Here is a 14,488-nt window from a genome sequence, read left to right as displayed (position 1 = left end):
TTCTGTTTGACTCCAGGATCTAAACTCTAACCACCTGACATACTAAGAAGTGAATAATATGCAGCAATAGCTTAGCAAATATGAAATCAGAGCCTGAGAACTGAACACATATGGGTTAAGAAGACTGAAGGAAGACTAAACAAGAGTGTTAAAGAGGAGATGCACTTTAAAGTTTCCCTTGAAAAGAGTAAAGTAAGGTAAATACACTTCAGGTGGAAGTGTCTGCCTTGCTTCATACTACTCAGCCTTGTAAACACCCCTGCCAAGTAATCAGTTCTTACATGTTATTTTTTTAAAATGCTGATTTAATTATTTTAGTAACATTACAATTACATGGAGAGAAGGGAGGAGAAATAAATTCTCTTGAGTAGTGATATTCTCCTTGTTTGTACCTGACCATATTTTTTAACACTTGTATCTGAAAATTATTTAGATAAAATAAGAAAATCATATAAATTTCACAAGGGTAAATCATATTATTCATAACCAAAGTTGGTAGAGGCCATTTAGTACGATGGCTACTGTCCCTCAGCTTATCTGCTATTTTTTTTTTTGCTTTATTTTTAGTGAATTATCTCCTTTCTCCTTTTATATTGATCTTGAGCTTGACTTTACCGAAGTTCACAAAGAAGTTAAACTATATCCAGAGACTGAGATTTTGACATCACAAAGGCTGATGAATATAAACCTGAATTTAAGATCTCCAAACACCTCAGATATCAGTGCAAGTGCCTAGAAAAATTCTTGGTGGAGATAATGCAATTATGACTAATATGCGGTTGTTACCCAAGGCTAAGATATATTTTAAAATTCCATTTACACATCAAAACATATTTTTAAATGCATATTTTATGTGAAAACTTTGATGCCCTTGATTTTAGCCAAAAAAAAAATCATGATTATTACACTACATGTTACTAGTGAACTAATTTTGTTATACAAAATTGAACCTGGATTGTTGAAATGGTACCAGTAACAATTGTATTAATGAAACATTTAAAATCTTGTATTTCATTGTAAATTTCCATCCAGTTTGTAAAATTAGTAGCTATATATTAAAATTTCCAAAAGGAGGGATGAGAGTAGCTGTTGGAATACATTTTAGTGATAGAAGTAGTCAGAAGGGTAGGTTGTAATATAACAACTACCACGTAGATGACCTCGGGCAAGTTACTAATTTATTTAAAACCACTCTTCATCCAAAAAAAATGGTATAAATTAAGAAATATAATGAAATATAATAAAGATTTAATAAATATTTGTTCTTATATTGTGTATTTGGAGAATAAGGACACAAATATAATATGAACTCAATTATACTGGATTGTGCTTTTAAAAAGATTTTTCAAAATATTAATAGTACTCTTGAGCCCATTAATAACTGAATTCATGACTACCTAATTAGGCTCTGCAGTAATTTTCTTTATCGCATTTGCTCATTACGTTAGTAGAATGAAGGTGATGCTTATTTGTATGTGAGCACTTAATATCCACAAGAGGCTTATATAAATTAAATCTGGTGTACAAATGTGTCTTCCTAAACAGATTTTTTCCTTTCCTTTTTCCAGACAATCCCAAAGAGATGACTCGGGTGGCTGTTTTTGTGAGAATTTTGGATGTTAATGACAATGCCCCACAATTTGCTGTGTTCTATGACACTTTTGTATGTGAAAATGCCAGACCAGGACAGGTAAGCACCCATAGAATTTTAAAGTGTAGGAAGATTTTAACAGGGACGTTAAGTATTTTCTTTTCCCAATCTTGAGAGGAGTGAGTGAACAGAGATAAAATCACTCATATAAAGTCCCAGTAGTATGATTAAAAGCAAACAAAAAACAAAAGCAAAGGCTGATGATTTTAGGGTTAAAAATGTTTTAAATAATAGTGTAAACACATTTCATATGTCCTTCGTAAAGTTCTAATGTAAATATGAGATTTTACTGTAGCCACAAAAGTTAAAGTGTAAGAAGAAATAACTTCTTAAACTTTCAAAAACAAAAATAAACGAACAAAAGAAAAAATAAATCCTGCTGTGCCATTAGATAAATATTGGTAACAGCTCACAAGATGGGAAATGAAAGTTGGGGAAAACAGAGACAAATACTTGGGATCATCAAAGCATTCCATCAATATTCCAATGTATGCAAATACGGTTTTGAAGCAGGACCGCAGAGTTCACTCTTAAGACTTATACTTGCATTTCATCATCGTAGCAACACATAAAGTGCTTAATGACTTCGTTTTCGTCCTTTAAAACATTCTTCCTATACCAGATTTGTTTATAAGTCTTTTCCTCAGTGGACTCATTTTGTTGTTTGAAGAGCCCCAGCCTGTATGGCTGAAAGAGATGCTCTTAATTGGTTTGAATGCCATCTTCACAGAAGGAAGCTGCATGTTATAAATAATAATTGGGAATCAAATGTGTTTTATTCAAGAAAGAGAAGCCATCGCGAAACTGTATTGCGTTTTGACATCATTTGATGCTCTTTATAAACATCGATGTGATTGGTACATTTTTATGCAAATTAGATTGTGAAATAGCTCAAATTCTTCCTTCAGAAGATTCTAACAGGAATTCAATAGCCTGTCTATTGTTCGAAATGGTAAAATTGCTGCAATTGGATTCATTTTTTTATTTGAAAGTGTTATGGAAATGTTTAATTTGGAATATTTAAAGGACTAAGCGGCTTCCAACCTACTTCTTAATGAAACAGTGTGCCCTAAAAATACAATTCCAAATAGTCCTCTGCTTGGCAGGCTCAGCATGATATGAGTTGAAGCCTTTTCTCTAGGAGATGAATTACCCACTTTGCAACTGCTGCATATATTGCTCGCTCTATGGTTATTCTATTTGATTTTCAAGAGATATCTTTTCAGAGCATTTGAGTCATTATAAATACTCATTCCCAAATGTATTCAAAATACACAAAATAAGGGATTATGTTTGTTTATTTTTCTTATGCCTTTTTTCTTTTAACCTATATCTGGCTCAGTAATTTCATATTTTTTGAACTTTTAAAAACAAGTTAGTATATTGAGGGAAAATAATCAAATCAAAGTTGATTTTAATTAAAAAAAAGTAGTCTATTTTGACAAATTTGACAAGAAGAACATGATTAATAATTTTTGTCTAATTGGCGGCATGTGCAAAAGCCTCCCATAGTAGTTATTTTTAATAAGACTCGTTTGTTAGATGTCATTTTGGTCTCATATGCTGAAAAATTGTTGCTTGAACTGAACTGTAATATACTCACTGATGGAATTCTAGGTTATGACATCCTAGCAGGCAAAATCAAAATAGTTATTTGATAAAGTCCTTCTTCACTGAGCCTTTCTTGAAATTAATTTGTTAAGTCTGTCTTCCCTCCTTCCCGGGAAATAGGAGCTTTTTGGAACTTCTGAGTGTGCTTTAGTTATTTATAGAGTAGTTTAGTCCACCCAGTACTCCTCTGAATTAAGTGCTCTTTAAGAGCAGCACTTAGAACAACATAGAACTTAATTCTGATTCATTTGGTGTGTGGACTCAATGAGACAGAAATAAAGCTAATTGCCACCCTCTCCACCTTTCTTGCCTTTTCCCTGGCCTAAGGGTAGAAGATTTTCCCCCGGGGAAAGGGATGCAATTTACAAGTGATGTAGTATGAATAGTCCTGTCTTATGCTTGAACTAGGCAACTAGACTCCCATCTTTTCCATCTCAGACAGAGTCAAGGGACCTTGGGAAAGGGCAGAAGAGAGGACTGGCTATTTCTCTTTCTTCCATTTTCTCTCACACAGGCTTTACTCCTTTAGTCAATAAAATATATTTTAATAATTTTTAATTTCTATGAGGGGGCAATAGCATTTCAGTCTCACAAGAGATTTCCCAGGGAGTCTCTCCAGGGAGACAGGCTGCTTATATTTACCCATTGATAGTATCTAAGCTCCAGGCCCTTATCAACCCCCAAAATCCTATTACATATTTTCCATAGAACAGTGTTTAGTTACTTCCCTAACAACTAAAAAGGGTGCTTTTTTACCAGAGCAAAGGGAATTTTCGCATCAGTGGAAACTACTAGTCTTTTCACTGAAAAAACTAAAATGTTAAAACTCAGTGACCAGTTTTCTAACTAAACATCTTAAAATCCATTTGTCATTCCAAACTTCATTATCTTATCCCTGAAACACCCTTCAAGTTCATTTAAGATTATTTTAGAATAGCTCAGTGAACATGCAAGCCAATTATATAATTGCTAAGGAGATAAAATATAAATGACTTGTCTGTGTCTAGTTTTCATATGCTCAAAATGGATACTGGACATCACCTTTTTTTTTTTTTTTTTCCTAACTGTGGCAACTTCTTTTATTGGCAGTGGGTCAAAATGAATTTGTCTCTAGTCGAAATAAAATAGTGAGGTCTTATAGGGAGAGACAGGAGAAGCAGTTTTACCTCCTTCTTGTTGCCATCTTCTGATTTCTATTGCAACTCTTTATGGTACAAATACCGAAATAAAATGTGACTTTTTAATGTATGACTGGAAATGCAAAGGAAGACTGTATTAAAAGGTAAATGCTGAATATGGGGAAGTTGAATGCTAGAAGCCAAGTTATATCTCAAAGAGAAAAAAAATCTATCTTGTAAAGGAAGTAAGTGTCTCCATCTGCATAGAGAAGTCTTCTGGTCATAAAAGTATGTTGTGATATGATATTGATTTGCAGCATGTCATTCTATTTTGTCTGCATTGTTAAATGAGTTTACTTATTCCCTTTATAACATTTAATGAAGATACATTAGCAAATCGCTGAAGTATTGCTACCATATACAGTGCTACTGTCTTTTATTAAAATAATACATCTTAATTGAGAATTTTTATGTAAACCTTTATAATTTCTTATAGTTATATGTAAAGATGTGGCCATTTCATTCTCTGAACTATGTTATTTTGTCCATAAAAATGAACTGGAATTGTAATTTGTAATCACAGTTGCAAATGTAAATTTATTATGAGACATTGTAGTTTTTATTTTAAAAGACCATTAGCTCTACTTTTACATTTCTATAATTTTATGCATCTGTATGTGAGTTAATATATTAATATTGATATATATAGACATAAGAATTTCTATTAGTCTACTATCTTTCTTGATATGTTATTTCATTTATGCCATTTTTTTCCTCTTCAACTTATTTCTATAAATCACTATTTGAAAATAAAATCTTTTAGACTGCTCCTCAAACGAGTCAGTCAAGAAATATATTTGTAACTGAATAGATACATCTTAAAGGGTATTAGTTAAAATTATTTTAACATTTTTCTCTTGAATTCCTTTATATATATACCACCTTTTTGTTTTTGATTGACTGGATAAGCCATTAGCCATAAATTCTTGCTTATATTTAATCTTAAATAACCACTAAAATTTCATAATGTTAGATTTTTAAATATATATTTTAAATTATTTAAAGTTTTAAATGATTGTTTTGCTACTTATTTCTAGACGATTAACATTTATCTTTGTTTGGTCCAATTATATTTCTTGTATCATTTTGAAATAAATGATTAAGGAGTACCGCAACTTTACCACATTTTAATTTTAATTTTTTTTTTTTTTTTTTTTTTTTGCTGTACGCGGGCCTCTCACTGTTGTGGCCTCTCCTGTTGCGGAGCACAGGCTCCGGACGTGCAGGCTCAGTGACCATGGCTCACGGGCCCAGCCGCTCCGCGGCATGTGGGATCTTCCCGGACCGGGGCACGAATCCGTGTCCCCTGCATCGGCAGGCGGACTCTCAACCACTGCGCCACCAGGGAACCCCACATTTAAATTTTTATAGAACACTTTAAAAGAAAAATAATTTAATATGGAATACTTAAAATATTTCCTTAATTTTTTCTAATTATTTTACATAGTGTTTTAAACTTAAGAATCTTTTCTAAATTAATAAAACATCAGTAACAAATACATCAAATATCCAGACAATATAAAATTGAGTTAATGCAGTAAAAAGTATATTCCTTTCAGTTAAACATAAATTTGACCATTTACTAGGCATTGAAACACATATTTAACAACTTCTGAAATCTTCTTGCAAAATTAAAATATGCAAAAATACATAAAATGGTATTGTATAAATAAGTTAAGGACAAAATGTATATATATGCAAAAAATACATAGCTATCTGTTACATATATATTTGTATAATATTAATTAATTGTATAATATGTTCAAAGCAGTCATCTGTTTATAGTATAAGGTGTTAAATTTTCTACTTTGTTACTAGATAGCTTCTTATATTCTCTTACCCTAAAATAAATCAGAGTTGACCTTTTTAAAATAACCAATCCCTGTAGTATTATACGTATATGTTGAATTTAAAAATATATAATTCTGTTGACAGTGCAAATGAAGTGAACAGTTACTGTTAAATTAGATAATACTGTAATGTTTGTCTTTCCTTTATAAAGTTATATGTAATTGTCTATAAAATCTCTAAATTCTTTGAATAGTTTTCACTTTACTTTTAATGAAGAGGAAAGCCCTAATCACAATAATTTTCTAAATTTTCCTACATTAGATACATTTATCTTCTAGATAAATGTTTAAATATACATGAAATACCTACTTATTTCAAATGATATATCTAATTAAACTGTAAAGAATACAATGTTACTATTTATTATTTTAATTATAATTAACTTTAATTGATTTAGTATTAAATTAATTACTAGTGGGAGGGAGAGAGAGAGAGACTTTGTTTAAATCTAAGTAATAATAAAAAGATAGAATAACTCAAACAAAGGTACATGCACAAGGAAGAAAATCAATTGTCCTTTAAAAAATGTTAGACAAAATTGGATATTAAAAAATTATATATTATAAAGCAGATTCTACCCATGGAAGTTTGATAAATATACATTTTTCTCTCTTCTGCAGCTAATACAGACTATAAGTGCAGTAGACAAAGATGATCCCTTAGGTGGACAAAAATTTTTCTTCAGTTTAGCAGCTGTCAATCCAAACTTCACAGTACAAGACAATGAAGGTAAATTTTAGAACGTGTTCATTATGATTTAAGGTGACATTAACAAGAAATTTTCCCCAAAGTAACAATTACCATATACATGATATATTCATTTATAGATCTGTGTTACAAAATGTTGGCTTCATTATATTTTTAATGCGCTATTATGGTAATTTCTTAACAGTGGTTACTTTCTTGAATTTTAAGATTATAAAATATGTGAAAGAAGACTCTATATGGGTTCTAATGCAAAGACTGAATCTTGCAAACATTAGAAAGGCCGGAATAATCAGTTCCTATAACAAAATAGTAGGACACACAGAGAAATGAATGGCTCAATGAGACTCTTGTGTAAACTTCAGTGAGATTTAGCAGCAGCAGATTCACCAAAGCCAAAAAGGCATAGAAGAGACAAAGAAAAAGTAAAAGTAGCCACATTAGCCTATGAGGGGATTGGGTGCAAAAACATAGTTTCAATGACAAGATGCACTATTCTTCTGTGTAACATATGAATCTTATAATGACTCTGTGATCAAAAATACTAAACATATTTCTTGCATTCTCAAAAAAAGAAGAAACATATTTTTGAGGAAAAATACAAAAATGGGTCACTATTTTCAAAAAGTCAAAGAGCTTTATTCTTTGGAAAATATGTATGGTAATTATTCTAGGCTAAACAAAAGTATGTAATCAGAGTTTTCTGTCTTCAACAAATTTATGTTAAAACTAATTATATAAGGTAGTTTTTGGTAAAAAGGCATACTTGTTTTAGAGCTACTATAGATGTAATTATTCTTAAAATAAATCTAATAACTACATTGGCATATTTACAATACCTTCCTAACTGTGTATGTACACTGGCAGAGCCAGGTTGCTATAGCATATCTAGGTGGATTTCAGAATGTCAGAAAGCAGTTTAAGATAATGGATAGTTTTACACTGAGCAACTACTACTTGAGATATTTGATATAGTATGATCTTTGCACACATCAGCTGAAGGGAGGCATCGGTTGGTAACATCTATTTACTAATGAGCTTCTGAAATGTCTATCTTTTCTGTCCCTCTGGACACCTAAAATAATTGTGATTAGAAATATTAACGTAGAATTGGCAAATAAAATACAAAATGCCCAATATCAGATGTAATATCTGAATATTAGAAAAGGACCCATCACTTTAATTCGCTGAATCTGGTAACCTAAACATAGAATTTAGACAGGACATTCTTAGTACTGAGCTGAAATATCGTATTGTATTGTACCACTTTCTAATTGTATTTTAATTTGTTTTATGTTCTTGTTAAACTGAGCCCCGGATCTCAACAACCACCTCTCAATTTTAAAAAGTAATAGAGACTTGAAATAGTACTATCTTATCACCGCACTTCACAGTTACTGGGGAAACAACTCAAGCTAATCTTAATTAATTTTTGATAAATAGTAGCAATTTCCTATACTGGGTAGAGTTCCTGATCCTACATAAGTTACTCAAAGCAAGGACTGAAGCCATATGAATACAAACCTGAACATACACTAAATAGACTACCAGTAAAGTCTGATGGAATATTTGATCTAATCTTTCATAAATTCACTATTTTCTGTTATTGGGTGAATTTTGAAAGAAATTCCAATGACATAGACATCACCTTAAAGTTGACCTTCTTGAGAAAATACCCTCGCATTTGTCTATATGTTCATCTTAAAAATCTTTAATTCTACATCTTTCTTCAAATACATTTCCTGCTTCTGTGATACCACAGTTAGTATCACATTGTTAAAGATGCCTCACTTTTCACTAACTTACAGGTCAAAAGCATAATTATATGATGACTTTCTGAATATTTAATAAAATGATTCAAACAGAATTGTTAGTTTAGGGTAAAACTTCTTTTGGCTCTTCAATGTATCAAAGCTATTGCAGGCAAAATTAAGATTTAGAAATTTTTGAAAAGCTAAAAGTAAGGCAAGAAGATTCTGAAAATACCCATATGCATGTAAATGTTTGTTTTAGTGTAGGTTTGAGAAAGGAAGAATTGTATCCTAATACTCCTTGGAAGAAAAGTCAGAATTGCAACATTATCAGGATTACATTTTATTTTTTAAATTTGCTTATGCACATCTTCTATTTTGCTAATTTACTATTCTAGATTATGTGGTAGTTAACTGATATACTAAGATTTAACTTCTTGCTAAAATTTAGGAAATGATTACTTTATGTTCAACCACTACACCTGCAAAAAGATTGTCATTTTCTTTTCTTTTTTTTAAATTTTGCTATCCTGTTGGTTTGATTTAGCAATTGCCTAACTCACTCCCTTCCCTACATTGGCATTTTAAGCATCCTTATGGGATTGGCTAAACAAGACCCAGCACATTGGACAAACAGAATAGGAAATTATCATCCAAGTATATATTGATTTTATTTTTCAATATCATTATATAGATGCACAACCCACATTTAAGGATACTGGGTGAGTTATTGGATAAAGGAAATATCAGTAGCAATATACTAGGTAGGAGGATGCTAGCCTTGATTAAGTCCCTACTTCTTTCTGTGTGTCTGTTAGGCACTCCACATTAGTGTCTTCCACCAATACTTTGAGTTACACACTGTATTCATTTTAATTGGTGGAAATCAAAGTTCAAAAATATTAAGTAACTTGCTAACTGTTCTTCATACATCGGGACTCTTGAAGGTTTTTGAATGCTTAATTGATTTTAAAAATACAACTATAGTTAAAATTTACCCAATCATATTTTTCTTCATGAATATTGGATTAATGTGTGTTTTGTGTATGTGCACACACATACATTTGTAAATAAAAAACATTTACTATAATTTTTTCTTTGGTATGCGTAATATTTATGTTTTTCAAAAACTGTGGTAAACAATATGCTATCATCTCTATAGTCTTGATAAATGATTCACTTATAAAAAAATCACCATTTTGAAAGCATCTGAAAATTAGTTAAAAATCTAATAAGTAATAATGGTATTAGATTCTTCAAACTGTCTTATTTATCTTATCTATATTTGAATTGCCTTGTATATATTTGATAGGGAAATTGATATCAATTTTGTATTTTACACAAACAACTCTTTATTTTTGTGTCAAACCACGTTGATCAGGATGAGACAAATGTATTGTCCCCAAAGCCATTTGTAATATGTTAAAATTTATTTTAGATAATACTGCCAGAATTTTAACCAGAAAAAATGGCTTCAGTAGACATGAAATAAGCACCTATCTCTTGCCTGTGGTGATATCGGACAACGATTACCCGATTCAGAGCAGCACTGGCACACTCACCATCAGAGTGTGCGCATGTGACAGCCAAGGCAACATGCAGTCCTGCAGCGCTGAGGCCCTGCTCCTTCCCGCCGGCCTCAGCACAGGGGCCTTGGTCGCCATTCTCCTCTGCATCATTATTCTGCTGGGTAAGAAACCGTGATTATTTCCTAGATGGCTACTTCACAGTGTTTGTAAGTGGAAATGTTACTATTAAAATACTTCCCCTAAAACTAACCCCCAAATTTAAGACAGACATCAATTAACAGTGGAATGTTGTTTGTATTAAAATATTTTATCTGATCAGACAGAGTCATTACCTTCCCTTTTTAAATAATGAAACTGAAAGTTAGAGATGTTCTAAACGTTTTCCAAGGTTACACAATTTCTGAGTGGCTGAGCTAAGGCAAGGCACCTTGCTGTCAGTCTTTATATGTAGTTTTCCAGTAAATCTAAAGTATTTCCACTGTTTTTGGTTCTTATTACAGCTAGACAATGGCCTCACTATCTTACCTCTTCACTTATGTAATGTTAACATAGCCCTTTACCTCGTTCACTTGTCCCGAAAACAATACTTGATTTTATAACCCAGAACAAATTGCTTTTTAACTGCTTTTGAGTTAAAAATCAGATTGTTTACTCTCTAGTTGCATTATCTTAAAACTATTGGGAGTATTCTTGTGACTCCAATCAAAAAACACTGTATCTGATATTTTAAGAAGCAGTGAAATGAACTGGGATTTTGAAGCCAATCTTAGTAAGTTTCATTATCCTCATTATTAGCACATTTTTTACTGGCTAAGATCCTTTAGCTGATCATAAGCAATCTGAGGTTTAAAATCGTTACATCACAAGTTTATGTGTGTGCACAAATCATGAATTTAGCCAAAAGAAAAGGTCACATTTTCTTAAAAACTTGAAGAATAAACATTTTCTTTCTCTTCGTGGTGGCCTATTTATTTTTTAATCAGTTTGAAGGTCAAGAACAGTTGTCAATGGATTAAAACTTTCTTTTTTGTTGCATTAATAAAAGTCCCGGGCTTCCCTGGTGGCGCAGTGGTTGAGAGTCTGCCTGCCGATGCAGGGGACGCGGGTTCTTGCCCCGGTCCGGGAAGATCCCACATGCCGTGGATCAGCTGGGCCCGTGAGCCATGGCCGCTGAGCCTGCGCGTCCGGAGCCTGTGCTCCGCAATGGGAGAGGCCACAACAGTGAGAGGCCCGCGTACAGCAGAAAAAAAAAAAAAAAAAAAAGTCCCTTGTCTGCCCTCTCACACAAGCTTGAGGGCAAGAAGTCTTACTGTTCTGAGTTAATAAAACAGAAAACATAATACCACTCTACATAATAACATAATTGCCTTCATTCAGGCTGCTGTAACAAAATATCATAGACTGGTAGTTTAAACCACAGAAATTTATTTCTCACAGTGTGGAGACAGGTAAGTCCAAGATCAAGGCACTGGTGGATTTCATGTTTTGCAAGGGCATACTTCCTATTTCACAGACGGCTGTCTTCTCTTGTATCCTCAAGGGGCAGAAAGCAATCCTCTTTCCTGTGTCATGTCAAGAGAGCACTAATCCCATTCATGAGGCTTCCACCTCCATGACCTAATTACTTCCCCAAGACTCCACTTCCACACACCATCACATTGGGAATTTATTTAGGCTTTAGCATATGAATTTTTAGGGGACACATTCAGTCAAGACCAGTAATAAATCCCATATCCTTTAAATGTTTGTTCTAATGAGGCTAAATAAATATAGATATTTCTTCATACATATACCTGGTAAGATATTTTCCCTTCCTTTCCTCATCTAACTGAATTCACATCTGTTTCTCTAAATCATCATTTTTAAAGGATTATGACCAAAATGTTTGGGGATAAAGAATGAGGGTGGAAAACTAATACAACCAGAGGGAAAATGATTTTAGCTTTCTCCTATCTTTTATGCTATTACCATTATTATGATTACTAAAATAATAAGCATATTATTATTATTACTGATATCTTCCCATGGAAGTAGGGAAATGTCCTGTCTGAATGATACACATTTCTACTTGTGGATCTATACTCATTAAGATACATATAGCTGAAATTCATACATAATTTTTGTAGTTAATTCAGTGTAGTAATTTGAATTTACTCTTTGCCATCATGTGATCCAGCAATTTTTTTTTTGATCTCATGAGTGATATATATTTCCATGGAAAACCTCATAAATTTCTAAACTAATAATGTCTAAATAATGTGATCTTTTTTCCCAGTAATTAAGACCTTCTAGTAACAATGTAAGGAAAAAAAATATGTAAGTCCATCCGCAAAGCTATTTAACAGATATGGATACTCCATATCTTGTGAAGAAAGCTGCCTTTTTAATATTGCATAAGGATGTAAAAATATGGGCGTATTTTTGCCCTTCTTCATTGTTTTATTTGAAGCTGAATTTGATTTGTGTCTATTTTTTAAACAACATCTTATGTCATTATTTAATGCAAAGTATAAATAACGTCTGTACAATCAGGAACTATCTTTAAACAGTTCTTAGAAAAATAGATAAAATAAGTCACTGTATTTGAAAAAACCTTTCACATTGCTTTAAAAGTAAATTAGAACCACTGTTCTTAAACTCTAACCATCCTGGCTAAATCCTTCAACACTCCCCTCTCCTCTCACGCCTCCCCCTCCCCACAAGCCCTGCAAAAAAAAAAAAATTATGGAAATACAAAATTAACCCTAAATTCTAACCAGTTCCAGAAAACCTAAATAACAAACTCGTTTATAGTACTTCCACTCGTTATTTATTAATATGTGTTTCAGATGGACCTCTAATGCATCTTTTTTCTTTTTTCAAGTTATAGTAGTACTGTTTGCAGCTCTGAAAAGACAGCGGAAAAAAGAGCCTCTGATCTTGTCTAAAGAAGATATCAGAGACAACATTGTGAGCTATAACGATGAAGGTGGCGGAGAGGAGGACACCCAGGCCTTTGATATCGGCACCCTGAGGAATCCTGCAGCTATCGAGGAAAAAAAGCTGCGGCGAGATATTATTCCGGAAACTTTATTTATCCCACGGAGGACTCCGACAGCTCCGGATAACACGGATGTCCGGGATTTCATTAATGAAAGGCTAAAAGAGCACGATCTGGATCCCACCGCACCGCCCTACGACTCACTTGCAACGTATGCCTACGAAGGAAACGATTCCATCGCGGAATCTCTGAGTTCTTTAGAATCAGGTACCACTGACGGAGACCAAAACTACGATTACCTCCGAGAATGGGGGCCTCGGTTTAATAAGCTGGCGGAAATGTACGGTGGCGGGGAAAGTGACAAAGACTCTTAACCTAGGATATATGTTCTGCTCAAGCAAGAGGAAGTAACTTTACCGACACCGTCTCCACTTCATAATATTTGATATTCAGGAAAATTTTCCTGCCACTCAGCACAATTTTTTTTCCCATTTCCTTTTTAATTTGTTCATTAATTACATTAATTCTTCCCTGTAGGATGTCTCATGGAATATATACGACATTTTATTTAATCACTTCCAAGAGCCAAAGCTATGGAAATTCAGTGTTGTCCTTCTTAGGAAATAAAAGATAATTTCAGAAACATGAACAGGATAGTTCTCCCTTAAGCAGCCTCACAAACAAGCCACTTCCGTTTCTTAAAGGTGAAGAAAAAATTTAAGGTATATCCTGTTCTGTATGTTAAATTAAAAAATAAAATGTACATGTGGTGTTAGTAGGTGTGATATGCAACCTGGTATACAAACGTTTGTGCAATTTCATTTCATCAAATTCTATCTGCTAATGTTTTATATTTATATTTTTGTATTTATTTTTTAAAAAAAATAAACCAGTTTTTACAACTACCTTGTCTCTAGCTTCTTTTTTCTCTAGGGAGAAAAAGTTTCTCCACAGACTAAATATCTTGGTACAAAATTCCACTGAATACAGGTAAGAACACAAAATCATTATCATTACTATTGAGAGCTCTAACCAAATTAATATGATTTAAGGAAGAATTATTTTTCCAATGAGTCTTGCTATGCTGTGATATGTGAAAAACTCTTCACATTAAGAGGGATAGTCATTTACAGATCACCTAAAAATTTACCATATAAGCAAATGTAAAACATGACCAGCCTTATGCTAAATATCCCCAAACACCAGCAATGCAGTAATTTCATTTTGTCTTT

At 32.8% G+C, this 14,488-nt stretch overlaps 1 protein-coding gene across 2 annotated transcripts in view; it reads left to right on the top strand.

The window, feature by feature from the left end:
• The window catches only part of LOC307183456 (cadherin-10), a gene marked incomplete at both ends in the record, with an annotated part of 119,666 nt that extends 106,036 nt beyond the window's left edge, over positions 1-13,630 (top strand). The window contains 4 exons of one of the 2 annotated variants that reach the window (XM_079915965.1): positions 1,569-1,690; positions 6,912-7,020; positions 10,186-10,437; positions 13,146-13,630. In XM_079915965.1, coding sequence (XP_079772091.1) covers positions 1,569-1,690; positions 6,912-7,020; positions 10,186-10,437; positions 13,146-13,630 — 968 coding nt within the window. Of the gene's footprint in view, positions 1-1,568; positions 1,691-6,911; positions 7,021-10,185; positions 10,438-13,139 lie in introns of both variants that reach the window. The other variant, XM_079915964.1, reaches the window with a different exon arrangement.
• Positions 13,631-14,488: the final 858 nt, after the last annotated feature.

This window comes from Stenella coeruleoalba, assembly GCF_951394435.1.
Source record: "Stenella coeruleoalba genome assembly, chromosome: 3".
NCBI classification, from domain to species: domain Eukaryota; kingdom Metazoa; phylum Chordata; class Mammalia; order Artiodactyla; family Delphinidae; genus Stenella; species Stenella coeruleoalba.
This window is presented reverse-complemented; position numbering and strand designations above follow the sequence as displayed.